General features: G+C 46.3%; 1 protein-coding gene across 50 annotated transcripts in view; it reads right to left on the bottom strand.

The window, feature by feature from the left end:
* The window catches only part of LOC108029940 (titin), a 45,148-nt gene that overhangs the window by 17,125 nt on the left and 153 nt on the right, over positions 1 to 27,870 (bottom strand). The window contains exons 2-11 of one of the 50 annotated variants that reach the window (XM_050887318.1): positions 27,501 to 27,736; positions 25,773 to 25,950; positions 22,978 to 23,269; positions 22,337 to 22,821; positions 21,964 to 22,055; positions 21,389 to 21,601; positions 6,971 to 21,325; positions 3,654 to 4,436; positions 2,727 to 3,482; positions 942 to 2,549 (exon numbers count right to left, since the gene is read on the bottom strand). In XM_050887318.1, the coding sequence (XP_050743275.1) occupies positions 942 to 2,549; positions 2,727 to 3,482; positions 3,654 to 4,436; positions 6,971 to 21,325; positions 21,389 to 21,601; positions 21,964 to 22,055; positions 22,337 to 22,821; positions 22,978 to 23,269; positions 25,773 to 25,950; positions 27,501 to 27,531 (18,793 nt within the window). In that variant the 5' untranslated portion in view covers positions 27,532 to 27,736. Of the gene's footprint in view, positions 1 to 23; positions 735 to 941; positions 2,550 to 2,726; positions 3,483 to 3,653; positions 4,437 to 6,970; positions 21,326 to 21,388; positions 21,602 to 21,963; positions 22,056 to 22,336; positions 22,822 to 22,977; positions 23,270 to 25,772; positions 25,951 to 27,500; positions 27,737 to 27,870 lie in introns of all 50 variants that reach the window. The other 49 variants (XM_050887305.1, XM_050887292.1, XM_050887293.1 and 46 more) reach the window with 49 other exon arrangements.

Here is a 27,870-nt window from a genome sequence, read left to right as displayed (position 1 = left end):
AAGATCTAGATCTAGATAGTTACCTGTTATGCCACTGGAGAAGCTCTGCGGCAGACTTCCAGTGGATTGATCTAGGACACTTAGTTGGCCAGCACTCTCGACAGTTTGCCGGCTGTTCTTCACCACGCATCTGTAGTGGCCACTGTCCTCCACTCGGGCATCGTAGATCTCTAGACTGATGGCTCCGTTAATGTTATAGATCTTGTGGCGAGCATCCTTGGTCACACGCTCCTCGTTCCTCAGCCAGTGGACGTCCTCGCTGATGCCAGTCACATAGCAGATGAGCTGTGCCTTGTTGCCACTGCCAATGGTCATGGCCTTTAAACTGGTCTCTAAATTCAGTCGCAACTTGGCCTCCCGAGCCTTAGCCTTGGCGGCAGCATTGTCGCTCGCCGAGGCAGGTGCGGACTCCTCCCGTTTGATCTCCTGGATGACCTTGTCAATTGGCTTCTTTTCAGTTGTTCGCTCTCTAACGTAGTCGGAGGCCTGGACAAACTTGCTGATCTTCATCTGCCCGTTCTCGCTCTCCGCATAGCAGGTGTACAGGCCGGAATCGTTGCTGCCGAAGTTGTTGATGGTAAGGAGCTTCACTCCGTCGCTTTGCTCAGCATACTGGTACTTGGAGCCCTCAATGGGCAGTAGGGTGTTATCCCTTTGCCAGTAAATGTGGGGCTTGGGGCTGCCTGACACCTTGCACTCCAAAGTGAGCTGATTTCCCTGGGAATGATATGCGTCTGAAACATGGACGTAGATAAAGAGACAAGACCCAAGACAAATAAGACAAAGTACTATAAAATGGATAGGATGGGGTGCAATTGGTTGTTAGTTTGCTTAAAGACTAGCTAGGGCTACAAATATAGATACACATACTCAAAGATACAAAGACTTTCACCTGGACGCACTCAGTTGGGGGAAACCCACCATTACGCAGAGCGTCCTACCTTTGATACCCACTACAAAGGTGGGCGAAATAACCTCCGGTTTGCCCGTGCTGTACACAAACAAATTGCAGGTGCTCACGATTTCGTTTTCACTTCCCCTGACCCGCAAAGTGTACTCTCCGGCATCCTCTTCCGTGACCCCCACGAGGTTCAACCATGCGATGCCGTCCTGCATGGACATCTTGCTCCTCGGTCCAAAGGCTATCGGTTGGTCACCGAAGAACCACTTGGCCGTTGGCTCTGGTCCATCGATATTTACCATCCACTTCACATTGCTGCCCGATTTCACCGTTCGGTTGGAGAGGAAGTTCCTGAAGTAGAGGCGCTTCCTTAGGTCCGGCGGTGGTGGCACCTCACGTCTAGAGCTGGCCTGCTCCTCCTCATCCGGCTTGGGCTTCCTGCGGCGCTTCTCGCCACCCTCGGCGGCCCCGCCACCTTCGGCGCCTTCTTCTCCAGCCGGAGGTGCCTCCTCATCGCCGGCCGGACGTGGAGGTCTACCCTCCCGTGGTGGCGAGATGCGTGGTGCCCTCACTCGTGGCTCCACAGTGATCATGTGGACAATCTCCGTCTTGCCCTCGCGATTCTCCGCCTGGCACACATACTTGCCGCTGTCCGACGCCTTGGGATGGCTGATGAACAGCTCACAAGTGCCGTCGTCGTGGTCCACCTGCTGGTACTTGTCGCTGTTCTCAATCTTGACGCCATCCTTCACCCACGTGACCGAGGGAGTGGGCAGTCCGCGCACATGTACGTCCAGCTGCAGTTCGTTGATCTTGCCGTGCATCGTGTCCTTGATGTTGCGCGTGAAGGTGGGTGGCACGTCACCTGTGCCCGGATCCTCGAAGACCTCCAATCGGCACGAGGTGGACGCCTCACCGGTCTCGTCACGACCCCAGCACTTGTACTCGCCGTTGTCCTCGGCGGTAGCGCTTGCGATCTCCAGAAGGCACAAGCCCTCGCTGTATCTGCCCCTGATCTTGGGCGAGTTCTGGATCTGCTCGCCGTCCTTGAACCACTTGACTTGCGGCTCCTTGGCCTCCAGGAAGCAGGAAATCTTAACCTTGGATCCCTCGGCCACCACGCGATCTCGCATCGAAGTGCTGAAGTGGATTGCGATGTTCTTTTCGCGACGCTTGCTCGACAAGCTGGCGGTATCGGAGGCGTAGTCGGTGGCATAGGCCGAGGAGTCATCCTCCTCCTTGCGTCCTCGCTTCTTGGCCTTGCCGTCCTCTGCCTCTAACTCCGCCTCGGCGGCAGGCTTTTTCTCCACCGGCTTCTCCACCTCCTTGGGACGAAGCAGGCTCTTGTCTGCATGGAACACGCCGTGGATGTTGTCCGAGATGTGATGGGCCTGACCCTCGAAGAGCACATAGTGCGAGATTTCCATCTTGCCGGCGCGACTCTCCGCCTTGAGCACATACTTGCCGGAGTCCTTGTTGTCCGGCCGATCAATGATGAGTTCACGGGTGCCGTCCTGGTGCTCGATGAGCTGGTAGCGACCGCCGCTCTGGATCTCGATGCTGTCCTTGAACCACTGGACCTCCGGCGTGGGCTGGCCCCTCACAGCCGTCTCTAGGATCAGCTCGTTGGTGTTCAGGTGATAGGTCTCTACGAGAGAGAGAAACACCGAGATGGGTTACATAACAGAGCACATCCCGAAAAAAAGCCATTGCATAAGGGCGGCGATCAATGGCATTGCACAATCATACACATCTCGATTGCTAAATATAAGCGGTTCGATCCGATCGATCGGACACACTCATCCATCGATACCCAATACCTTACCTTTAAGAGAGCGAATGAAGACGGGCTGCACATCCGTGTTGACCTTCGCCTGGTAGACATGTAACATGGCGGAGGTGGTGATCTTGCAATGCTCATTTTGGGCAATAATCGTATAGGTGCCCGAGTCCTCCACCTGGGCATTGGTAAATTCCAGCACTGCCAGGCTGTCGCGGTTCATATTGCGAATGTTGGGTCCATAGGTGACATTTTGGTCATCCTTCTGCCACTTGATCATCGGCTCTGGTCCGCCAATGACGGCCTGCAACTTTACCTTGGAGCCCTCGGCCACGTACCGATTGGACAGGTTGACCGTGAAGTACAGCATCTGCTTCGGCGAAGGATCCGGCATCCGGCTGCGGCGCTCGTAGCCACCATCTCCTCCAGCCTCCGGTTCGTCGTCCTTCTTCTTCTTCTTGCCCTTGGCCTTGGGGCCCTCGGCTGACTCGCCTCCTTCCTGCATGGCAATGGCGGACAGGATGCTCGAACGACGCGACGTGTGGGTGGTGTCGACGACAACCGTGTGGGTGGTCGACTGAGTGCCCAGTTTGCTCTTGGCGGTGCACACGTAGATGCCGTTGTCATTGATCGTCGGCTTGTTGATAATCAGCTCGCAAATGCCGTCCAAGTGCTCGATCTGCACCACCCGATCGTCGAGCACCACGGGTATCTGGTCCTTGGTCCACGAGATCTCTGGTCGGGGGTTGCCCCGCACCTTCGTATCGAGAATCAGATCGTTTTGCGAGGCATGGTACACATCTGAGAACAAAGTCAATCAATCAATTTGGCTATTTTCGTACGCGATCGACCTCAATTGAGGCACCAGAACATCGACACACGACGGACACACATGGACATGAGATCGTGTAACCGACAACACTTGGACACCGAGCACACCACAGCACACACAGAACGGGGGGATTAGGATACCTCGCAGCGGAAGGGCGAAAATGGGCTCCGACTCGTCACCATCTGCCTGTGCCGCGTACACCTTGAAGTAGCAAGAGGTCTCGATCTCACTGAGATCGTTTTTGGCCACACACTTGTAGACACCGGAATCGGCGCCGGTCACGTTGCTGATCTCGATGATGGCCTTGCCCTCCTCGGACAGGTTCTTGATGTTGCCGCCCACCACCACCCACTTATCGTCCTTCATCCAGCGGGTATTGGGAGAGGGTCCAATCACCGTGGCCACGAACTTAACCGTGGAACCCTCGAGCGCCATGCGATCGCGCAGCTGGGTGGCAAATGCCAACTTCTGCTTGGCAGGCACCAGCTTTTCTGGGGTGGCCCTCGCCGGATGCAGGCGCTGCTGCTCCTCCTCCGCCTCCGCCCTCCTTTGGTCAGAGTCAGCCTTCGACTTGAGAGCCTCATCCATGGCCTTCTTGGCCTGCTTCAAGCTGTCTAGCTGGATCTTGTCACGGGCATGGAAGATGCCGGGCACATGGTAGTGCAGGTTGCGGGCCACCTCGACCGTGTGGTTGATCTGCACCTCTCCGCTGGAGTTGAAGGCCTTCATGGTGTAGATACCGCCATCCTTGTTGCCCGGCTTGTAGATCAGCAGCTTGCACACGCCGTGTGCTTCCTCTAGCATGGTGAATTTGTAGCTAGGCTTCACTTGGAAGGCGCCGCGCCACCAGGTGATCACCGGTCGCGGGTAGCCGTGAACGTGGCACTCGATGGTCAGCTCATCGTCGCGCAGATGGTAGTACTCTGAAATGGGCAATTAGAAGATCTTAGCAGGGCCACGTAATCCCAAGGGCCGACAAATACCTTTGATGTACTGAATGGAAGGGGGTTTGGGTTCGTCCTTGAAAATTTCATAGACGGTCACAATGCAAGACGAAGACGTCTCGTCGTTCTGGTTCGAGATCACGCACGAGTACTCCCCGGAGTCCAGGATGGTGGTGTTGAGAACCTCCAGCACTAGGATGTTATTGTTATTGATGATGCGGTGGCATCCGTCGCGCTCCAGCTGCTTGCGGTTGTGGAACCACTTGGCAGACAGCTCGGGACCGTCAACGGCGCAGGCCAGGCGCACACTTTGGCCGGCCTCGACGGCTCGATCGGACAGGAAGTTGATGAACTTGGGATTCCTGGCCTGTTCCCGACGGCGCTGCCAGTCGGCGTCGCGTTCCTTCTCGCTGATCCGCTTGGCCTGGCTGTATTTGCGCATCTGCTGCATGAATTCCTCGCCTTCGACGGCGGCGATGCGCTGCCAGCGCTCCTCCTCGTGGGGATCGGGGCGGACAAAGTCGTCGGAGGAGTCGCTGCCGCGCCGCTTCTCCTTCTTCTTCTTTGGATCGACCTCCTCCTCCTCCTCCTCTTCGGGCTCGTGTTCTTCGACGTCTTCCTCGGGATACTCTTGGTCCTGGTCCTCGTCGCCGTATCCAGCCTCAGTGCCCTCATCACCCTCCTCGCCCAAGGCGGATGGTTCCTCCTCCTCTTCCTCAGCCTCAGCCTCCTCCTGAGCCCGCTGTTCGGCCTCCAGACGCTCCTGCTCCTCCTTTTCGGCTTGAAGGCGCTTCTGGCGCTCCTCGAAGGTCTCGCCCTTGGGCTTGGCCCTCGCAGCCGCCTCCTCGGCGGCCTTGGCTGCTGCCTTCGCCTGCTCTTCCATCTGGAGCACCATCTTGCTCTTCTTCGGCGGCGGCTTGGCCTGCTGCTGTTGCTGCTCGAACATCTTCTTGCTGGCCTTTTGGCCGCCGCCGATCTCCAGTTTCAAGGTCAACTTCGGACTAGGAGACTTCTCCTTCTTTTCCTTCTTCTTGGGCGGAGCCTTCTTCTTGCCCTTTTTGACGGGCTCATCGTCATCGAAGTCGACACTGTCTTCCCTATCGTCAGCGCCTAAGTCGCTCAGATCCTCGCCATCCTCGGCGCCGGAAGGACTCATGTCCTTGTCGATGGACTTGCGCTGGACGCGCGGCTTTCTGGCCTTCTTCTCCTTCTTCTTCGGCTTGACCTCCTCAATGATCTCCTCCTCCTCGACCTCCTCATACTCCTCCACAACGTAGATAACCTCAACGTTGGACACATCCATTACGGCAGCGCGATCGATCACCGACAAATCGGACGTTATGTAACGCACGGGCTTTTGCACGTCCAACGGCTCGGAAATATCCATTACGAGGGCGCGATCGAACACGGCGATGTTGCAGGTGGTCTGGCTTTTGATGTCCCTGCCCAGTTCGAAGGGCGTTTTCTCCTTCTCCTCACGCTTCAGGAATGGAGTTATGCTGCGCCATGTCGACGGTGTGGCACTGCGTCGCGTCATGTAGAGGGTGAACGGGGTCTGACTCCTGCCATGGATGGGCGTGGCACTGCGTCCACGCAGGCTGCCAGGAGTCGGAGACTTAAGCTTGCGCTTCTTTTGCGTCGGCACCTGCAGGGTATCCTGGGCAGATGCCCCCTCCGGTTCGGCCGAGGCCCGTGGCTCGATATCTCCGTTCTCCGTTTCGCCCATTTCGGATCGTTTTCGTACGGCCTCTTTCGGTTTTTGGATAAGGATAAAACTCGTAAATGAAAACCGAAAAAATTGATATCCGTCCGAGTCGTATATGTATGACTTTCTAAATCAATATATATAGCCCGCAACGGTTCGATCGATATTATTGGGACGTAAGACGTCCGTTCGATGCAAAAGAAGATTCACGACTGTCACCGAACGTGGTGAAAATTTCGAAAACACATTCCTTCTCGAATCGATCGGATGGGATCGGATCAGATCGATCTTAGTCCCCAATTGATTGTTATGCTAAGAACAATTTTACGAATTCTGTTTTGTTCGCTGCCGACGTTGCACAAACACACGCATGCATATTGATTGCCAAAATGCGATTCTATTTAAATACCAGGCACTTTTTTGTATTGAACTCAGGCAGTAAACGAAATTATATAAATGAGAGCACGGCTGCCATTCGAATTAAATGAGCTATTTAAAGGGAAGTCTATTTAAATGCGATGATAAAGTGCCGCATTTACCTTAATCTCTGAGCACTTGCCATATTTGCGAACCGAAAGTGCGAAACGATTTGTTAGTCAAGAAGTAAATGCGACCGACATATCATAAAGTTCGCGATTTATTCTAGCCTTACGAACTAGCTTCCTATATACTAAGTCTATGGTACATACAAATACGTACAAGCGAATGCAAGGTGCACAGTGCGAAATAAAATAAATATCTGCATTCGCCATTAAGCACTAATTAAGTTTAAAATTCGGGCATTGGATCACTGGGTAGAGGCACTTACCTCGAATGTTGCGTGTAAATATTGGCGGAGTGCCAAATTTACTTGAAGGTGCTTCGTATATAGTCACAAGACAGCTAGTTTCGACTTCTCCATTTTGATTGGACGCTATGCAGCGGTAAATGCCAGAGTCACTAAGTTCGACAGATTTAATTTCAAGGCACGACAGTCCGTCGTTCAATGTCCTCTTGTACTTGGCACCATTCTCGATGGGGCAGTTCTCCTTGAACCACTGCACGCTCATGTCGTGACCCGATAGCCCACAAGTCAACTTGAGGTCGCTGCCTGACGCCGTGTTACGGTTGGTCAGTTGGATGTCCACAGTTGGCTTCCGCTTGGCACTTCGGGACTCCTTTCTGTCCTTGTATTCTGATCCCATAGACTTGTAAGCTTGGAAGCTAACAGAGTCGGCAGTTTCTTCAGCATCGTACAGCTTTCGTTTCGGAATAACTGATTCCTCATCCAGGACTGTCGTCCTTTCAACTTTACCGTCATTGACGTCGTCTATTTTGTTTACCTTATTTTTCTCGTCTGCAGCGATCTCAGTCTGTTTTTGGTTCTTGTCTTCCAATTTTTCTTCTTCGATCGGTTTCTTCTCCGAAGCCTTCGCTTTCTTAGACTTAGCATCAGAGTCCTTAACCTCGCCCTTCTGGCTTTCTTGCATCTTTTCTTCGGATATCTTTTCTGCAACCACCTCGGAAGCTTCTGCCTTTTGAGTTTTCTTGTCAGCAGCAACTTCAACCTGTTTTTGGTTCTTGTCATCCAATTTTTCCTCTTCGATCGGTTTCTTTTCCGAAGCCTTTACTTTCTTAGACTTAGCATCAGAGTCCTTAACTTCGGTCTTCTGGCTTTTTTCCACCTTTTCTTCGGATATCTTTTCTGCGACCACCTCGGAAACTTCTGCCTTTTGAGTTTTTTTGCCAGCAGCAACTTCAACCTGTTTTTGGTTTTTGTCTTCCAATTGTTCTTCTTCGATCAGTTTCTTCTCCGAAGCCTTCGCTTTCTTAGACTTTGCTTCAGAGTCCTTAACTTCGGTCTTTTGTCTTTCTTCCACCTTTTCTTCGGATATCTTTTCTGCAACCACTTCGGAAACTTCTGCCTTTTGAGCTTCCTTGTCAGCAGCAACTTCAGCCTGTTTTTGGTTCTTGTCTTCCAGTTTTTCTTCTTCGATCGGTTTCTTCTCCGAAGCCTTTGCTTTCTTAGACTTAATTTCAGAGTCCTTAATTTCGGCCTTCTGGCTTTCTTCCACCCTTTTTTCGGATATCTTTTCTGCAACAACCTCGGAAGCTTCTGCCTTTTGAGCTTTCTTGTCAGCAGCAACTTCAGCCTGTTTTTGGTTCTTGTCTTCCAGTTTTTCTTCTTCGATCGGTTTCTTCTCCGAAGCCTTCGCTTTCTTAGACTTTGCTTCAGAGTCCTTAACTTCGGTCTGTTGTCTTTCTTTCACATTTTCTTCGGATATCTTTTCTGCAACCACCTCGGAAGCTTCTGCCTTTTGAGCTTTCTTGTCAGCAGCAACTTCAGCCTGTTTTTGGTTCTTGTCTTCCAGTTTATCTTCTTCGATCGGTTTCTTCTCCGAAGCCTTTGCTTTCTTAGACTTAGTTTCAGAGTCCTTAATTTCGGTCTTCTGGCTTTCTTCCACCCTTTCTTCGGATAACATTTCTGCAACCACCTCGGAGACTTCTGCCTTTTGAGTTTTCTTGTCAGCAGCAACTTCAACCTGTTTTTGGTTTTTGTCTTCCAGTTTTTCTTCTTCGATCGGTTTCTTCTCTGAAGCCTTCGCTTTCTTAGACTTAATTTCAGAGTCCTTAACTTCGGTCTTCTGGCTTTCTTCTACCTTTTCTTCGGATATATTTTCTGCAACCACATCGGAAACTTCTGCCTTTTGAGTTTTCTTGTCAGCAGCAACTTCAGCCTGTTTTTGGTTTTTGTCTTCCAATTTTTCTTCTTCGATCGGTTCCTTCTCCAAAGCCTTCGCTTTCTTAGACTTTGCTTCAGAGTCCTTAACTTTGGTCTTCTGGCTTTCTTCCACCATTTCATCGGATATCTTTTCTGCAACCACCTCGAGAACTTCTGCCTTTTGAGCTTTCTTGTCAGCAGCAACTTCAGCCTGTTTTTGGTTCCTGCCTTCCAGTTTTTCTTCTTCGATCGGTTTCTTCTCCAAGGCCTTTGCTTTCTTAGACTTAGCTTCTGAGTCCTTAATTTCGGGCTGCTGGATTTCTTCCACATTATCTTCGGATATCTTTTCTGCAACCACCTCGGAAACGTCTGCCTTTTGAGCTTTCTTGTCAGCAGAAACTTCAGCCTGTTTATGGTTCTTGTCTTCCAGTTTTTCTTCTTCGATCGATTTCTTCTCCGAAGCCTTTGCTTTCTTAGACTTTGCTTCAGAGTCCTTAATTTCGGCCTTCTGACTTTCTTCTACCTTTTCTTCGGATATATTTTCTGCAACCACCTCGGAAACTTCTGCCTTTTGAGTTTTCTTGTCAGCAGCAACTTCAGCCTGTTTTTGGTTCTTGCCTTCCAGTTTTTCTTCTTCAATCGGTTTCTTCTCCGAAGCCTTTGCTTTCTTAGACTTAGTTTTAGAGTCCTTAATTTCGGTCTTCTGGCTTTCTTCTACCTTTTCTTCGGATATCTTTTCTGCCTTTCGGCTTTCTTCGAAGATTTCCTTTGAAATCTGATCAGTAGCAGCGATTTCTTTTTGGCTCACTTTACCCAATTCTAGCTCTTTGATTGACTCTTGACATTGTTCGCCTGTCAGTTGTTTTAAGTCTTCAATAATATTCAGAATGTTTTGCGTTACAACTTTAATTTTTCCATTGATTACGGCAGTATGTAGTTGACCTTCTTTTTTCTCAATATAGTCATATTCGGTAAGTAATAAGGTTTTAATTTGTTCTATTCTTGGTTTCAGTATTTCTGTCTTTTCGTCTAACAAGTCATCAAGGATAACGAAAATATCCATTAAACTCTGTTGCAAGCTAATCATTTTTTCCGATGATTTATCAACATGTGTTTCTGATTGAATTTTATTGGAAACTCTCTCCAGATTTACAAGCTTAGGGATTAATAGCGATGGCTTGGTGAACATATTACAGTCGTCGATAAGCTGAATAGCGGCTTTTGTTAAAATCACGTTAGTTCTAATTTCTTTGAGATAGTTGAGCATAACTTGCTCAGTTGCTTCGGGGCAGGCATCGCACAGTGATTCAATGAATAATTCAAAAAGTTTTTTATTTTTTTGATCTGAGGCTTTTGTTCCAGTGAAAGTGTAAGCTATGTGGTCTCTTATTTTTAACATTAGTTTGGCTACTGCGTCAATATCTTCAAGGTTATTTATAGTATATTGACTTTCTGCCAAAATGGCATTGTTACTAGGAATAACTTCCTGTGATAGTTTCATAAATATGACATTCAAATTCGTTAGTCTTTCTTTTTGGGATTTCGCTTTCTTTTCTTCCAGGACTTGCTTCTCTACACTCTTTGCCTTCTCTATTTTAGATTCTGAACCCTTTGTTTCACACTTTTTGGAATCTTCAACCTTTTCTTCATATATTTTCTCAGCAACGACTTCAGTTACTTCTGTTTTTTGAGATTTTTGTTCGAGAGCTGTTTCAGCTTGCGTTTGACCCTCAACTTCGATTTGCTTTTCTGCCAGGACTAGTTTCTCTACAGCCCTTGCCATCTCAGGTTTCTTTGGTTTATCTTGCAATGTCTTCTCCACAACGATCTCAGATACTTCTCGTTGTTGGGAGTTCTGTCTCACATCCTTGTCAACGTGCCTTTGAGCCTCAACTTCCATTTGCTTTTCCTCTAGTATTTGCTTCTCCAAAGCTTCAGCCTTCTGTGATTTGGTTTCCACTTCCTTTATTTCAGGCTTTATAGATTTTTCGATATTTTCTACTGATGTTTTCTCCGCAACGACCTCAGTTACTTCTGGTTTCTGGGATTTCTGATCAACATCTTTGTTAGCTTGTTTTTGAGCTTCAACTTCCATTTGCTTTTCTTCCAGGATTTGCTTCTCCAAAGCTTCAGCCTTCTGTGATTTGGTTTCCGTTTCCTTTATTTCAGGCTTTATAGATTCTTCGATATTTTCTTCTGATATTTTCTCAGCAACGACCTCAGTTACTTCTGGTTTCTGGGATTTCTGATCAACATCTTTGTTAGCTTGTTTTTGAGCTTCAACTTCCATTTGCTTTTCTTCCAGGATTTGCTTCTTCAAAGCTTCAGCCTTCTGTGATTTGGTTTCAGTTTCCTTTATTTCAGGCTTCATCGATTCTTCGATATTTTCTTCTGATATTTTCTCAGCAACGACCTCAGTTACTTCTGGTTTCTGGGATTTCTGATCAACATCTTTGTGAGCTTGTTTTTGAGCTTCAAGTTCCATTTGCTTTTCTTCCAGGATTTGCTTCTCCAAAGCTTCAGCCTTTTGTGATTTGGTTTCCGTTTCTTTTATTTCAGGCTTTATCGATTCATTGATATTTTCTTCTGATATTTTCTCAGCAACGACATCAGTTACTTCTGGTTTCTGGGATTTCTGATCAACATCTTTGTCAGCTTGTTTTTGAGCTTCAACTTCCATTTGCTTTTCTTCTAGGATTTGCTTCTCCAAAGCTTCAGCCTTCTGTGATTTGGTTTCCGTTTCTCTTATTACTGGCTTTATAGATTCTTCGATATTTTCTTCTGATATTTTCTGGGCAACGACATCAGTTTCTTCTGATTTCTGGGATTTCTGATCAACATCTTTGTCAGCTTGTTTTTGAGCTTCCACTTCCATTTCCTTTTCTTCCAGGATTTGCTTCTCCAAAGCTTCAGCCTTCTGTGATTTGGTTTCCATTTCCTTTATTTCAGGCTTTATAGATTTTTCGATATTTTCGTCTGATATTTTCTCCGTAACGACCTCAGTTTCTTCTGGTTTCTGGGATTTCTGATCAACATCTTTGTCAGCTTGTTTTTGAGCTTCAACTTCCATTTGCTTTTCTTCCAGGATTTGCTTCTCCAAAGCTTCAGCCTTTTGTGATTTGGTTTCAGTTTCCTTTATTTCAGGCTTTATAGATTTTTCGATATTTTCGTCTGATATTTTCTCCGTAACGACCTCAGTTTCTTCTGGTTTCTGGGATTTCTGATCAACATCTTTGTTAGCTTGTTTTTGAGCTTCAACTTCCATTTGCTTTTCTTCCAGGATTTGCTTCTCCAAAGCTTCAGCCTTTTGTGATTTGGTTTCCGTTTCTTTTATTTCAGGCTTTATCGATTCATTGATATTTTCTTCTGATATTTTCTCAGCAACGACCTCAGTTTCTTCTGGTTTCTGGGATTTCTGATCAACATCTTTGTCAGCTTGTTTTTGAGCTTCAACTTCCATTTGCTTTTCTTCCAGGATTTGCTTCTCCAAAGCTTCAGCCTTCTGTGATTTAGTTTCAGTTTCCTTTATTTCAGGCTTAATAGATTTTTCGATATTTTCGTCTGATATTTTCTCCGTAACGACCTCAGTTTCTTCTGGTTTCTGGGATTTCTGATCAACATCTTTGTCAGCTTGTTTTTGAGCTTCAACTTCCATTTGCTTTTCTTCCAGGATTTGCTTCTCCAAAGCTTCAGCCTTCTGTGATTTGGTTTCAGTTTCCTTTATTTCAGGATTTATAGATTTTTCGATATTTTCGTCTGATATTTTCTCCGTAACGACCTCAGTTTGTTCTGGTTTCTGGGATTTCTGATCAAGACCTTGGTCAGCTTGTTTTTGAGCGTTAGTTTCCATTTGCTTTTTTTCCAGGATTTGCTTCTCCAAAGCTTCAGCCTTTTGTGATTTGGTTTTCGTTTCTTTTATTTCGGGCTTTATAGATTCTTCGATATTTTCTTCTGATATTTTCTCCGCAACGACTTCAGTTACTTCTGGTTTCTGGGATTTCTGATCAACATCTTTGTCAGCTTGTTTTTGAGCTTCAACTTCCATTTGCTTTTCTTTCAGGATTTGCTTCTCCAAAGCTTCAGCCTTCTGTGATTTGGTTTCCGTTTCCTTTAGTTTTGGCTTAATAGATTCTTCGATATTTTCTTCAGATATTTTCTCAGCAACGACCTCAGTTACTTTTGGTTTTTGGGATTTCTGATTAACATCTTTGTCAGCTTGTTTTTGAGCTTCAACTTCAATTTGCTTTTCTTCCAGGATTTGCTTCTCCAAAGCTTCGGCCTTCTGTGATTTGGTTTCCGTTTCTTTTATTTCCGGCTTTATCGATTCTTCGATATTTTCTTCTGATATTTTCTCAGCAACGACCTCAGTTACTTCTGGTTTTTGGGATTTCTGATCAACATCTTTGTCAGCTTGTTTTTGAGCTTCAACTTCCATTTGCTTTTCTTCCAGGATTTGCTTCTCCAAAGCTTCAGCCTTTTGTGATTTGGTTTCCGTTTCTTTTATTTCAGGCTTTATCGATTCATTGATATTTTCTTCTGATATTTTCTCAGCAACGACCTCAGTTTCTTCTGGTTTCTGGGATTTCTGATCAACATCTTTGTCAGCTTGTTTTTGAGCTTCAACTTCCATTTGCTTTTCTTCCAGGATTTGCTTCTCCAAAGCTTCAGCCTTCTGTGATTTAGTTTCAGTTTCCTTTATTTCAGGCTTAATAGATTTTTCGATATTTTCGTCTGATATTTTCTCCGTAACGACCTCAGTTTCTTCTGGTTTCTGGGATTTCTGATCAACATCTTTGTCAGCTTGTTTTTGAGCTTCAACTTCCATTTGCTTTTCTTCCAGGATTTGCTTCTCCAAAGCTTCAGCCTTCTGTGATTTGGTTTCAGTTTCCTTTATTTCAGGATTTATAGATTTTTCGATATTTTCGTCTGATATTTTCTCCGTAACGACCTCAGTTTGTTCTGGTTTCTGGGATTTCTGATCAAGACCTTGGTCAGCTTGTTTTTGAGCGTTAGTTTCCATTTGCTTTTTTTCCAGGATTTGCTTCTCCAAAGCTTCAGCCTTTTGTGATTTGGTTTTCGTTTCTTTTATTTCGGGCTTTATAGATTCTTCGATATTTTCTTCTGATATTTTCTCCGCAACGACTTCAGTTACTTCTGGTTTCTGGGATTTCTGATCAACATCTTTGTCAGCTTGTTTTTGAGCTTCAACTTCCATTTGCTTTTCTTTCAGGATTTGCTTCTCCAAAGCTTCAGCCTTCTGTGATTTGGTTTCCGTTTCCTTTAGTTTTGGCTTAATAGATTCTTCGATATTTTCTTCAGATATTTTCTCAGCAACGACCTCAGTTACTTTTGGTTTTTGGGATTTCTGATTAACATCTTTGTCAGCTTGTTTTTGAGCTTCAACTTCAATTTGCTTTTCTTCCAGGATTTGCTTCTCCAAAGCTTCGGCCTTCTGTGATTTGGTTTCCGTTTCTTTTATTTCCGGCTTTATCGATTCTTCGATATTTTCTTCTGATATTTTCTCAGCAACGACCTCAGTTACTTCTGGTTTTTGGGATTTCTGATCAACATCTTTGTCAGCTTGTTTTTGAGCTTCAACTTTTATTTCCTTTTCTTCCAGAATTTGCTTCTCCAAGGCTTTAGCATTCTTTAACTTGGTTTCAGTTTCCTTTATTTCAGGTTTTATAGATTCTTCGATGTTTTCTTCTGATATTTTGTTAGCAGCGACCACGGTTTCTTTTGTTTTCTGGGACTCCTGTTTGAAATCTTTGTCAGCTTGCTTTTGGGTCTCAATTTTCAATTGCTTTTCATCAGTTGCGCCAATCTCAGACTTCTGTCCTTCTATTAAGTGGTCTACCACGTCTTCTGCCTTCTCTTCTGCTTCTTTGATTCCAAGTGCTTCATTATTTTGGTTTTGTTTTTCTATAAAATCTTTAAAATCTTCACAAATGGTAAGAATTTTTTGCGTTATAATTTCTATTTTTCCATGAACTACAGCAGTATTAAGTTGACCTTGTTTCTTCTCTATATAGTCATATTCGGAAAGCAATAATTTCTTTATATCTTCTATCTTAGGATTTATTGTTTCCGTCTTTTTATCTACAAGATCATCTAGTATTATAAAAATGTCCATTAAATTCTGCTGTAGACAAATCATTTTTTCGGATGACTTATCAATATTTAGTTCCATTTGAGTCTTTTCTGAAATTCTTTCCAAGTTAACCAATTTAGGCACTAATAGAGATGGCTTTGTGAACATGTTGCTATCGTCTATTAGTTGAATAGCGGCCTTTGTTAAAATAACGTTGGTTTTAATTTCTTTAATACAGTTTTGAATAACTTGCTTAGTAGCATCTGGGCAAGCAGCGAAGAGAGATTCAATAATTTCTTCAGCAAGTTCTTTGTCTGCCTGTTCCTCTGGGGGCTTACCATCATAAGTGTGAACTATATGCTCCCTTAGTTTAAATATCAATTTTGAAACTTTGTCGATATCATTAATATTATCGAGAATATCTTGGCTATCTGCAATAATAGACTTTATTTCTTCATTATTTTCTATATTATTAAGAGATTGGGATAATTTCTTTGCTAAAGCTTCTAGAATAACCTCCTTGTCATCATTTTCCTTTTCAAATGTCGATTTAACGTCTTGCTGGATTTCTGGATCAACAGTCTTCTCCGGGTGAGGTTTTAAACCATCCTCTTCCTTTTGGTCAACAACTGATTTCCCTTGCAACGCTTTCTCTTCATAAGACTGTTTTTCCTTTTGAACTTCTGATTCCTTTTCCTTTGCTTTCTTGCTATCTTGCGTAGTTTCTAAATGCTCTCCTTGAGTAAAAACTGAAGTGTCAGAAACTTGTTGTTGATTGATTTCTAAAAGTTTGGCTCGTTTTGCTTCTGGCTCAATGTCTTCCTGGCTTCCTGACCCTTCTTTGTTATCTAAGTTAGTATCCAAAGCCGATTCAGGCGAGGAGACATCCGATTGACTTTGAAGTTCAGAGAGAAATACATTCAGCTTTTTCAACTTTTCCTGTAGATTTCTTATCTGAAGCTGCAGCGTGTCTATAAGAGTAAACTGTTTAGCAGTAATCTGAGTGAGTTGCGGCTGAGATAGGATTTCCTTCTCAATTTGAATGAGTGTTGCCTCTAGTTGAGCGATATCTTCAGTGTTTTCATCGAGCAAAAGAACACATTGAGGACTGTTAGCTTGAAGTCCCTCCTCGATTTCGGTGAGGAAAGCTTTACCAGACAAAACGTTTTCAATAATTACGCTAATGTCGATTGGCACCGTAGGCTCAACAGGAATTTCACATAATGCCTTCAGTTCCGCTGTAATGGAATCTATTTCCTGCAAAAGTTCTATAACTCGTATAATGCTGTCATTGTTCTCAATAAAATCAAATACAGTAACTAAGCTACTTTGGGTTTTTAGAAGACCTCCCAGCACATCGTTACCGACCTGCTCGCTCACTTCATTAAGACTCCGAAAAGCTGCCATCAAACTTGTCTGAAGCTGAACCACGACTGCTGAGGATTTGTCGACATCGACGGTGGGTTGAGTGGCCACAGCTCCAATTGAACGAACAAGATTTTCAATGGGCTTCTTGAGAGATTTTAGTTGCTGGTGATCTACAGCTGCTAATCGGTCACAATGGGCAACAAAGTTGCCGAAAGCTTTCTCGATTTTGACAAACATTTCCTCTGCTAACTGAGTCTCTAGTATTGGTAGCGAAAGCAATATGTCTTCAAAGGCACTCTCCACGTTTTCCAACGAATCCACCAGGCCAGATTCATACGTGTGCACCAAAGATTCCTTCAGTCTGAACATGGTGCGGGCAATTTCCGCTTGAGCCAGTACAGTTTCCTGCTGCGCTGTATCCGCGACCAGAGCCGTCTGAATATTTTCTAGATCTGACTTCAGTTGCTCCATTATTTGGCCAACTTGCTGGAGCTCTTTGTTAGCATCTGTTTGGGTGACTTCAAGACAAGCCTCTAGCTGCTTTATGCCACTAGCGACCCCTTGTTGTATGTCGAATACCTCCACTATCGGCTCTTCTTCTATGACAGCTACTTCCTGGACATGATCTGAAACGGTTTGCTGATGACCACTGCTCTTCAACTCGGATATATCCCCCTGCGTAGATATATCAGTGACATTTTCCAGGAGCTGCACATCAATCTGCTCGCAGTACTGCCTAACATCACGTAATGGAGTGGCCAAGGTCTTGAGTTTGGAAAGTTCAAGATCAGTAAGACTCTCAACGCCACTGTGGGCCAAGCACTCCTCCACCTGGAGAACACATCGCTCCAAACTGCAGAGTGCTTCGGCAAACGTGCCCTGTTGACTAGCCTCAGACAAGGGATGAGCTGCTTCCACCACGTTAGTCTCCTGCACCAATGCCAAACTGTTTTGTAGTTCTTGCATCTTCACAAGGGCTTCCTGAACTTGCTGTGCCCCTGTGCCTGTCAAGGAGACCACGTCAGGGTCTTCACAGTGGGAAAGAACCGAAGTAATTCCCTGGTTCAAGTCGGAGAGTAAGACAGCAACAGGCGAAGGTTTCTCGGCGCTTAGGGGTTCCGCCTCCGGTTCAGTGTGTAAAGACTCTGCGGCTGACTTAAGCACTGACACATCATCCAAGGTGGATAAATCCTCCATAGAAGCTTTTGGGGGCTTCAGATTCTCGAGCACATGAATCAGGCTGGAGAGAGGACTGGCAATGGAAAGCTTCTCATCCATCGATTGCTTTTGCTGGCCAACAATATCACCAAACTGATTCAGGGCATTTAGAAATTCAATCTCGGTCAAAGATTCGGGACTGTCCAGAGCTTTAGCCAAGTCATCAAAACTTTTGCCACACTCGAAGAGAATTCTGGTTGTGTTGGCCTCGTTGACATCGAGGGTTGTCTCTGCTTCGCTGAACGTAGCTAATCCCTTGGCAATCTGCAGTATACGAAGTAGGTACACTTGAGCTTCATTGGAAGATGTCTTCACTCTCTCCGACGCCTTGGGGCTTTCACTTATTTTGTTCAGCGCCTCCTGCAGCGTTTCAATGTTGCCCACTGCCTCCTCCAGGGACACCTTTGTTTCTAGAACCTTTCGCAAGGCACTGAAAGACTTGTCCTGTTGCTGCGAGGCCTGCTCCTCATCCTGCTGAATCTCCTGCTGCAGAATCTTGAATTCGTGCTCTTCTATGTCTATGACCACGTTGCGAATGATGCTGCGTATGTTGTCCAGGGTCTGGAGAGCTTGCTGATCGGGTTCCCGAGCTGTGAGCAAACGCCCATGACCCTTTTGGGTGTTTTCCTGCAACATGCTCAGGGGCTCAATCAGGTCGGCCAGGGAACCGGTCATATTCTTGACCTCTGTCTGCCGGATGCAGTAGTTCAGCTCGTCGACGGGTCGCTTCAATCTGTCCAGCAGTTCTATATGATGTCCGGTTATGTTTTTTTCTAGAATAGTGCTTATCAAAGCCGAAAGTTCATCCTTAAGGTTGAGCAAGCGAATCTTCACGTTGGACGAGAGTCGTGGAGAGATCCTCTCGATGTTCGTCTCAAAATGCAAAACAGCCTGGGCGAATGATTGCAAAAGTTTTTGGGTGTCAGCCACATCCAGTGCCGGCTCAGATCGATGCTCCTCCTGAGGCACGTTGGCCTGACCACTTTCCAGATCTTGTCCCAGTTGCGCCAAGCCGTTTTGTATCTCCTGCAGGGGTGGAACCATAGACTCCACAGTGCTAACAGTCAGCATTCCCCCCTCCACACTATCAGATTTCTCGTTCAGGATTACCTCCAGGCCCTTGTTGAGCTCAAAGAGAGGCGGAGTGACAATATCCAGAATGGCCATGTTGATTTTCTGCTCCATGGACTCGGACCCGACCAGGGATTCTGTCTTATCCTCGATTGCCTGCAGCGTGCTTTGCAGCTGCTTAATGGGCTCCACAATGCTCTCGAGCACCTTCTGATGCACTTTCTTGTATATCTGCTCCTCCGACTCCTCCAACGAGAGCTCCATTTCGACGCGTTCCAGGGCTTCCTGAATCTTTGCCACTGGTTGACAAATCTCCTTCAAAGCGCTTGCTTCGCTAGGAAGATTGGCCTCCGAAATGGTGGCAAAGGAAATAGAATCGGGAACTTCCTGCATTTTCTCCACAGCTTCTGAGAAGTGCTTGGCTGCCTCCAGTTCCTGTGCCTCCTGCAAAAGGGCCTGCGACTTAATAGTGCCCTGCGTGATCTCCAATCCCTGTTGGATATCATCGGCGGTGAGCTCGATTTGGGATCGTAGGCACTCCGACTCGAATTTCCTGCTTACGATCTTGAGCTCTTCCAGGGCACGTTTCATTTGGTCGGCTACGCTGTCAATAATGCAGACACTGGTGCGCTGGATGAGCGTGGCTCCGGTCTCGTCGATCTCCACACACTTCTCGATGACCTGCAGGCCCATATGCAGCCGGCGAATATCCTCGTCCATGGATTGTATGAGGGCGTCGATTTGAGTCTCGCCTGAATAGACACGCAGTTTGGATTCGATTTGCTTGATGGGATCTATGATGTTGCGAATAATGGCTATGCTCTGATCTGCAGCCGACGGGGTCATCATCATCGTGGACTGCTCCATCACTTCGTTTTCGACAGCTGTCAAATGATTCTCAATTACCCTGAGCAATTTCGCCAGCGGAACGAGGGCAATCAAATTCTTATTGATCTCATTCTCGTCGGTAACGGCCTTGGCATGGGAGGAAGGTCTGACCAGGAGTCCATCTCCCACGGCACCCGAAATGTCCTGCAAACGAGCTTCATCCTCAGTGGTCTTGGAGGAATCACTGTCCGTGGGTTTCTTGGACTTCTTTCGTTTAGGCGGTGCCACTGAATCTTTATCTTTCTCCGGACTGTTTTGAGCTGCAGAAGCGCCCTTTTGCGATGCGGACATCTGGGCACTGGCAAAGGTCTGCAAATCGGATGTCTCCTCCTCGCCCTGGCTGCCTGATGCCGAGGCTTTGGAAAGGCTGAAGAACTCATCTGTCTCTGTTGGCTTGGACTTCTTCCGCTTTCGAATCGGAGCGGAGAGCGATAGCTCCTCCTCCATTTTGTCAAAGGACTGCTGGACATATTGTTCCGTCTCTTTGTCGACCTTGTCTTCCCTTCCCGAAGATCCGTGCACCGTGATCTCGTTTATGGAAATGTCATCCATATCGGCTTCAGTTCGCATATCATCCTCGACGGTGAAATACTCGGGTGAAATGTCTATGACCACGGCTTCCATCAGAAGTTTTCCCGACTGTGAGGTCTCCTTGACGAAACGCAGTGGTGGCAGTTCCACGATATTGTGCTCCGTCACATGCTCCGAGATTTGATCGGCATACATTTCCACAATCTTGAGTGCCTCCTCTTCGGTAAGGTCGGGAGTCTCATACAGTGAAACCGAGACCTCCTTGCCGTCGAAGGAGAAGGACACGTCGCCCTTATCATCGATGGTTATGTCACCCACAGGCGTCTCATACAGCTGGGAGGTGCGCTCCTCCTGGATGGTGGACAAGGAGTAGTTCCTCTGCAGCTCGTTCTCGTGCAGCTGCTCGCTCTTCTGCTGCTGACCCTTTTGGGCATCCTCGAAGCCCAACAGCGATGCCGAGCTGGCCACGACACCCATGCAGTTCCGTGCTTCGCAGGTGTAGGTGCCCAGGCAGCAGGTGCCATCCTGTCCAGAAATAATGCGATGGATGTCGCCCGGCTTCAGCTCCACGCCATCCTTGTACCACTTGAGTGCGGGCTGGGGCACTCCGATGACCTTGCACTCCAGATTCACGGCTCCCTCCTCGGTCAGCACCGCTCGGAGGCACTCCAGGAATCGGGGCTTCTTATAGTGCCTCGGAATCTGCAGCTTGAGGAAACAGGAGGTAATGCTGGTGCCGAAATCATTGACGGCCACGCATTTCCACTCCGCCTGATCGACAAACTCCACTGCCCGGATGTCCAACAGCCATTCCTCGTTTTCGCCCCGGTAGTGATTATATCGTTCGTTCGGATCAATGGGCAGCTCGTCCCGGAACCAGGAAAGTATGGGATCGGGTGTGGCCTTCACCACCACCTTAAACTGGAAGGGTTCGTTGATCTTGGCATCGGTGCTCTTAAGTCCGGTGAGGAACTTAGGCGCTTGATTCTGGCTTTGCTGGGAGAAGACGAGACGCTCCTCCTCGGTGAGTTGGTTCTGGATGTCCTCGACGGTGAGGACGGCAGTGCTGCTGGTCTCTCCCATGCAGTTGCGGGCAATGCAGCAGTAGGTGCCCAAAGAGTTGGTGCCCGTCAGCTGGTAGACGTCGCCCGGCTTCAGTTCGTGGCCATCCTTGAACCACTTGAGCACGGGCGTGGGAAAGCCCACCACCTTGCATTCGAAGGAGACCAGACCCTCCTCGGTGAGAACGGCGCGCAGACTCTCCATGAACCTGGGCTTGCGGTAGTTCCTGGGGACTGCAATTAAAACTTTGATTAGTACTGCTCTGCTTTAAAGGATTCCCACTTTTGTCCACTTACTGTCCATGGCAACGGTGCAGGATGTGATGCCCACACTGCCATCGAAGCTGGTCACCACGCACTTCCACTCGCCACCATCGCAGGACTCCGAGGGCTTCACCTCGATCATGTACACGCCCAGTCCGTCCTCGATCAGTTTGTAGCGCTCGCCGGTCTCCACCCGTCCGTTCGCATTGTACCAGCAGACGCTTTTGGGCCAGGGCGGCACCACCACTGCGGGATTGGGGGAGGAGAGGGAGATGAAAGATCGGTGAGATTGGGTAAACAACAAACGTGCTCTTCGCATTAGTGTCTGCTCGTCTCTCCGGCGGCCAATTAGCGGTTTTGTTTTGCTCGCCACTTGCCGCAGATGTTGATGACCCACCTCAACATTCGCGGCATTCCGGCCGTGCGATCGAGTTCAAGTTTCTAGAGCACGATCTAAAAACAACAAGCGCCGGCGAGAATTGGTGCGAATTTGCCAGCGCGTCCGAGTGACCGAGACAAGATAAACAAAATACGTTGGCCCGGTGCCAGCGGGAGATCTTCTCTGGTTCTGAGATACCAGAGCTACATGCTACACTCCGAGCACTCACCTTGACAGCCGAGAATGATGGTTTCCCCGATGAGGAGGCTCAGGTCCCGCAGTTCGTTCGTGAATATCGGAGGCGGCGCATTGCTCGCCACGCTGCGGAAAGACAAAAACATCCGTAAGATACATGTATTACAATATTTTTGTTTAACATTTTAAAAGATACTTCTATAATTCCTTGAAGAAATCTTAGTCGACCTTAACGATTTTCGTTAACAATATATATATATATGTTATTAGCTTATTTACTTAATTAATAACATAATTTAATACTGAAATAAAATTTAAAAGAGTGAAAAAGTTAAAAGAAAAAAAAATAAAACCTAAATGGTTCAAACCCAGTACTTTCAACAGTAAAAAATACTATCTTTCCTCACCTGTCCGCCGGCTTGAGGGATCCCTCGCGACTTCCCCGTCCCACCACATGCACCTTGGAGCTGGAGTAGGTGACGCCCATACAGTTGCGTGCCTCGCAGGTGTAGGTGCCCAGTGAGGTGGGGTCATCCGCGTTGGCGGTCAGCGCAAATATGTCGCCCGCCTTGATCTCCTTGGAGTCCTTGAACCAGCGCAAATGTGGCGTGGGCACGCCCACCACCTTACACTCCAGCGAGACGGTTCCCTGCTCCGTCAGCACGGCACGCAGCTCCTCCACGAACTCTGGGGCTTTGTAGGCCTTCGGCACCAGGACGTTCAGTGTTCCCAGGCAGGAGTTGCGTCCGCCAAAGTTCTCCGCCATGAGCATCCACTGACCACCGTCGTCCAGCGTCACGGGACTGATCTCCAGGTAGTGGAAGGTGCCCTCATTGACCTCCGTGATGCGGTCATTTGCACACACCCTGCGGTCGTTTCTGTACCATGTTAGCTATGTAGTTTAAGAAGTATATTTCATTTTATTAAAAGGGTGGCAAATAAAACAATAAAAAATAAAATGAGATTATGAATTCAACTATTGTAATATCCAAAAGTTATGTACTTATGACCAGTGAGCATTTGAGCCACTCCTTGATCTTTGGCCTACCTTAAGATCTGTGGAGCTGCGAATTTCGGTTAGGAGGCGTGTCCGTGTGCCCACTTTTACGGAGAGGTCGAGCAGGCGGCGCAGGAACACGGGCGGATCGTCGCCCGTGGATCTGTCCTCCACGATGAGCTCCACGTGCCTGCGCACCACATCCTGGCTCTTCGTCCGGGCGAACAGCGTGTAATGGCCGGCGTCCTCTCGCTGCACATGCTCCACGGCCAACTGGACGGCATTGCTGGTGGCCGTGATGCGGAAGCGGTCGGAGTTCTCGATGGGAATATCGCCTCGAGTCCTGAAAATCACAAGATAATTAGGGGTCAGCTTTAAGAAAGCACCTAAAACAGCCTTAGCTTCGACGAAATCCTTGAAACTACACTGGTTAATAGATCACCTTTTCCTGTAGACCGACGAGGCCGAGGAGAGAGTGCCGTTGATCTGTTTGTGCTCATTGCACTGGCAGCACTTGGAGCATCCGTTGCCCATGGCGTTTGACTTGGTTAAAAACCAAAACTGCGATCGGTTGTTAACTTAAAACTGATTAAACCTTACTTTCCAATTTATGTCCCACGGAATGTCAAACTGTTTTCATTTTTAAATTCTCCAGTTTTGATTAATGTCTAATAGTTTTTGCCTAGACAAGCTATGTATGGTTTAAATGGATTAATAAGGAAAATAAGAATTACGTTTTGATTTTTTAGTTTTTAATTAAATCATCGCGAAAATGTGCACCTTTTCCCTTTTTTCGTATTCGACGGGCACACTGCAGCTTCCAAAAGGATTTATTAACACTGACAATTGGACATAATTGGTCCAAGAAAACCTTGAGTAGTGTTTCTTACAATTCCCAAGAGTTTATTCGCGATGAATGCTTATAAAAAGAAATTAAATTAGACCACCTTCAGCGGTCCATGGGAAATTAAGCGGACTCGAAATTGGCCATTTCTCTATTCAAAGTCAAATATTTCCACTTCACGGCTGATAAAGGGGGTAAAATAATCTAGTAAATCATAGCTTACAATCTTCAAACTGTGAATTTAGAAAAGAATTCACGTTCTCCCAATTCGATCTGTTTTAGAGGATATATTGGCAATGAGAATTTTCCTCGAAGCGCTATGCTGAAAATGCATGAATTAATAGAGAGCTTAAGAAACAAAAACCTACGAATTATAGGGAAATACCTCTCAAAAATACATATCTGATTGATAGAAATTGAGAGGAACAAATTTCCATATAAATCAGGGAAAATTTAAAAGAGATTTGACTTTGATAATTGGTAGAATTGCACCATATCCAACAGAAGACTGCGGTGTTTCTTTTTTAACTAAGCCGATAAGTAATCCTGATCAAGAATATAAAACAGTGGTCGCCAGCTTCACTTTAAGACGATGGAGAAGAGCTTTTCCCGGTCTCTGCCGCCACACAAACAACGCACACATCGAGAGACCATATGCCAGTGACATCTAACCATTCCCTTACTATGCCAGAAAATATTTATTTACTGTATCCCATAGGCCAAAAACATTGGTTTTTGCTCGCTTCAACTTTATTACTCATATTGCACGTGCAAACACTTATTTATGGGGCACAATTATTGCCCAATAAATGGCAACAAACAAACACCGCAAACACCACCGCACGAGAAGAATAATAACAATTTTGTGAAAGAGAAAATCGGTGAAAACATTTCTGAATCGAACTCGGGGCAGGAATGTTTATAAATAAATGCTTGAACTTGCTTCGCTATTAATTGTATTTCGCATTCGGCTAGAGCCGCGCGGTGCAATAATTTAAACGCTAGCTAGACAGCAACGCGCTTGCCAATTTATTTTCGGGCTGCGTGATTTTTTGATGTTGAGCGCTGCTAATAACTTGTTGTTTCGCTGTCGTTTTCCCTGAGTTCGAGAAAGAATTTTCAAATTGTTTCTTGTTTCGATTGTGTGTCTGTTGTTTGGGGGCCCATCGGCGGGCTGTATTTATTTATCTTTCACTCTCGCGGATATTGCCAAACACCGAACGCACTCTCCACCTATGTGTTCCTCTGTGCTTCTCCGCCAGGCGCATTATGTAATTTTCGATTTCGTTTGAGAAAAACTATTTTCAACACTTTTAGGGCACTATATGGAAATGCTTTTGACGCACACCGTCCAAATTCCTTGCGCCGTTTCCCAAGACAATCCCAAAAAAGTATCCAAGGCAGACGAAAGTTTCGCGGCGATTTGTTAATGTGGCTATATTTAGACGTTCGTTACAGATCTCGGCCAGCGCTCCCGCCACCCTCGTCCGCCAGGTTCCCTGCTTTTAGTTCCGAACCGCGTCCCGCTGGAATTCACGCGCGATTTGATTGATTTCGGTGTGCAGATGATTTATTGAGTATCCGCCGTGTGGACACCCCCGAATTCCACGAACCAGCACGTATACGCAGTGGTGGGTATATATAGAACTCTCGTATAGCACTGAATGTCCGCCCGCTGGGCAACGGATATGTTAATGCGCCGATCGTCGAAGTGGAACTGGCCGCTCAAGAGTTTCCGCGGCCCATGGTGAAAACTCTGAGAAAATCGGGGAGGAAGCCTCAAGATGTACCCGGTGCTCTTTGCCGGCGGATCCGCTGTGCTCTCGGTCCGCTCAATTGAGCAGATCCGTCGCCGTGAAGGAGAAATCATATGTTAATGCGCAAATTTTGGCATTTGGCATCAGGCACAGCAGACCGGGCGGAGCAAGGACGGGTGATTCACCCGCCGGGTGCACAGGTAAGCGGGGGAAAATAGACTTTACGCGACAGATTTATGACTTACCACTCGAATTTGAAGGGCAGCAGTTCCGCCTCGTCCTCCTCGGCGCAGTCGATCTTCACGAAGAACGTGGCTCGTTCGTTGGGGATACAGCGGATCAGGGAGCTGGAGTTATCGCTGAACGTGATGCGAGGTGGTCGGCGCTGGCCCGTCTCGAAGCCTCCGTCCTCGCCAGGAGGCTCTGCAAAGCGGAATTGGGTACATAGTGCGTTAATTATAATCGTGACTAATCGCTTTATAGGTTTCGGTGGCGGAGGAAGTCGTCCGCCGAACAAATTATCATAAATATTTTCGAAATGTCAAGAATTGCCTCAGGCGTACATAATCACACATAGTTATGCCGGCAACAAAGGAGGCGAGCCGCCAATTCAAAGTTTATTCGATGTTTGAATACCCTAATCATTATAACTAAAAACCTAAAAAAAGGTAATGGGTAAAATTATCAATACGAATATTTAGAAAAGGTTTGCAACTATTAAAAATAGTGACCTTTATTTATTCGGTTACTACTTAATGGTAAATCTAACATGAAAAGTATGTTGCTTGTATTATTTTGTGTGAGAGTAACTTTTTCTTTCGTCATATGGACAAGTCAATGAATTGTATATAACATTTAACACAGTAATTTTTTGTGTGCATTAAACGATATCAAACACCTTTCGTTCTTCCTGGTGACTAGTGACTAGTGTTGTAATATCACAAAGCTTTATTATAAAATGGTTTATCTTTAAGTGTATTAGGATTATATTTACAGAATATTATGTATATATTGTAATAGAGTTTATCATACTTGTTTAGCTAAGATGTAAAAAAAAAATATTAAAACAGTCTCTAGATTTTATAGAAGGGTTTGAAAATGTAGTACTGCAATTATACCTATAAATTTAAGGCCCTACAATATATTTACCTGATGCTAAGAAATGTCATTTAAAAATAGTATCTTTAAGTGTTTTTAAAGTATGTTTAATATATTCTTTTCAGAGATTACTATAGTGGTTCAGCTACTTATTAAAAAAATGTTTCTAGTTGGTTTAGACTAGTTTTTAAATTTATGAATGCAAGCCCGATAAGTATTAGATTATACCCTGTACATTTTAGTATATTAAGAAATTCTCTTTAAACAAGATATCGTAATTATTTTTTCCAAATCCAAAATCAATAAACATTCTAGTTCTTGGACTAACCATGTTTGTGTTTACACTAAAAAGTTCGTTTGTCCCGTGCTCAGCCGCACACCCGGCACAAACATCGAGTATTCGGAATATTCACTAAAAATAGTTCCAAATATTATTCATACGCGTCAACAGCACTATTTGCGAGCATGTCGAATCTTTCTGCATGGGGAGCCGTAATCAAATGTGATTCGTAAATAGTATTTCGGCAGTTGGGAACTCGCAGCCCGGTACTCGATACTCGGGCCGCGATCCCCGGTCCTCGCCGGGATGCGGACACAATAATGACACTCGACCAGCGCATATTCCAACGTACAATTATGAAAATTTCTCATACTCAATTCACAATTACGTAACCGCACTGTGGGCCGCACAATGGCGGTGAGGAGGAAAACGGAGACGGAGCCCGTGGCAGGCCATAAAAATACATGGCGCAGCCACACAAATAGCCATGAAGTACTCTACTCGGGTCCGGGATCGGGAGCGGGCGCTAGGTTTCCCGAAAAAAGGAGAAACTCTCAGTTTCCCGGCGCCGGGGCACTTGGACGATGATGCTTACCCGCGGCATTGGCTGCTGGCGATCTTTCCATGCTCAGGTCTCACTATATAATTAGCCGAAACAGGGCCACTTTGGCATGGGAATTTCAGGACTCGCTGTGTAGGATTAGGGCGCAGTATGGTCGGTTGGGTATTTTCAACGCGGCATTAACCGAAAGCGATTTCTTTCTTATTTATATTTAGAACGGGCCGCACACAAACGACGGTAAAAATTTGAATTTTTCCGTTTCCGATTCACTGAAATGAAATTTTCCGCACAATGGATGGGTAAATGTGTAATTAGGACATATTCACATTTTCGGCCTGTGGCATTATTTGAAAACTGTGTGCTGGTGCAGCGGATATACACGTATTCCTCTTCCAATTCCAAT

This window comes from Drosophila biarmipes, chromosome 2R (assembly GCF_025231255.1).
Source record: "Drosophila biarmipes strain raj3 chromosome 2R, RU_DBia_V1.1, whole genome shotgun sequence".
NCBI classification, from domain to species: domain Eukaryota; kingdom Metazoa; phylum Arthropoda; class Insecta; order Diptera; family Drosophilidae; genus Drosophila; species Drosophila biarmipes.
This window is presented reverse-complemented; position numbering and strand designations above follow the sequence as displayed.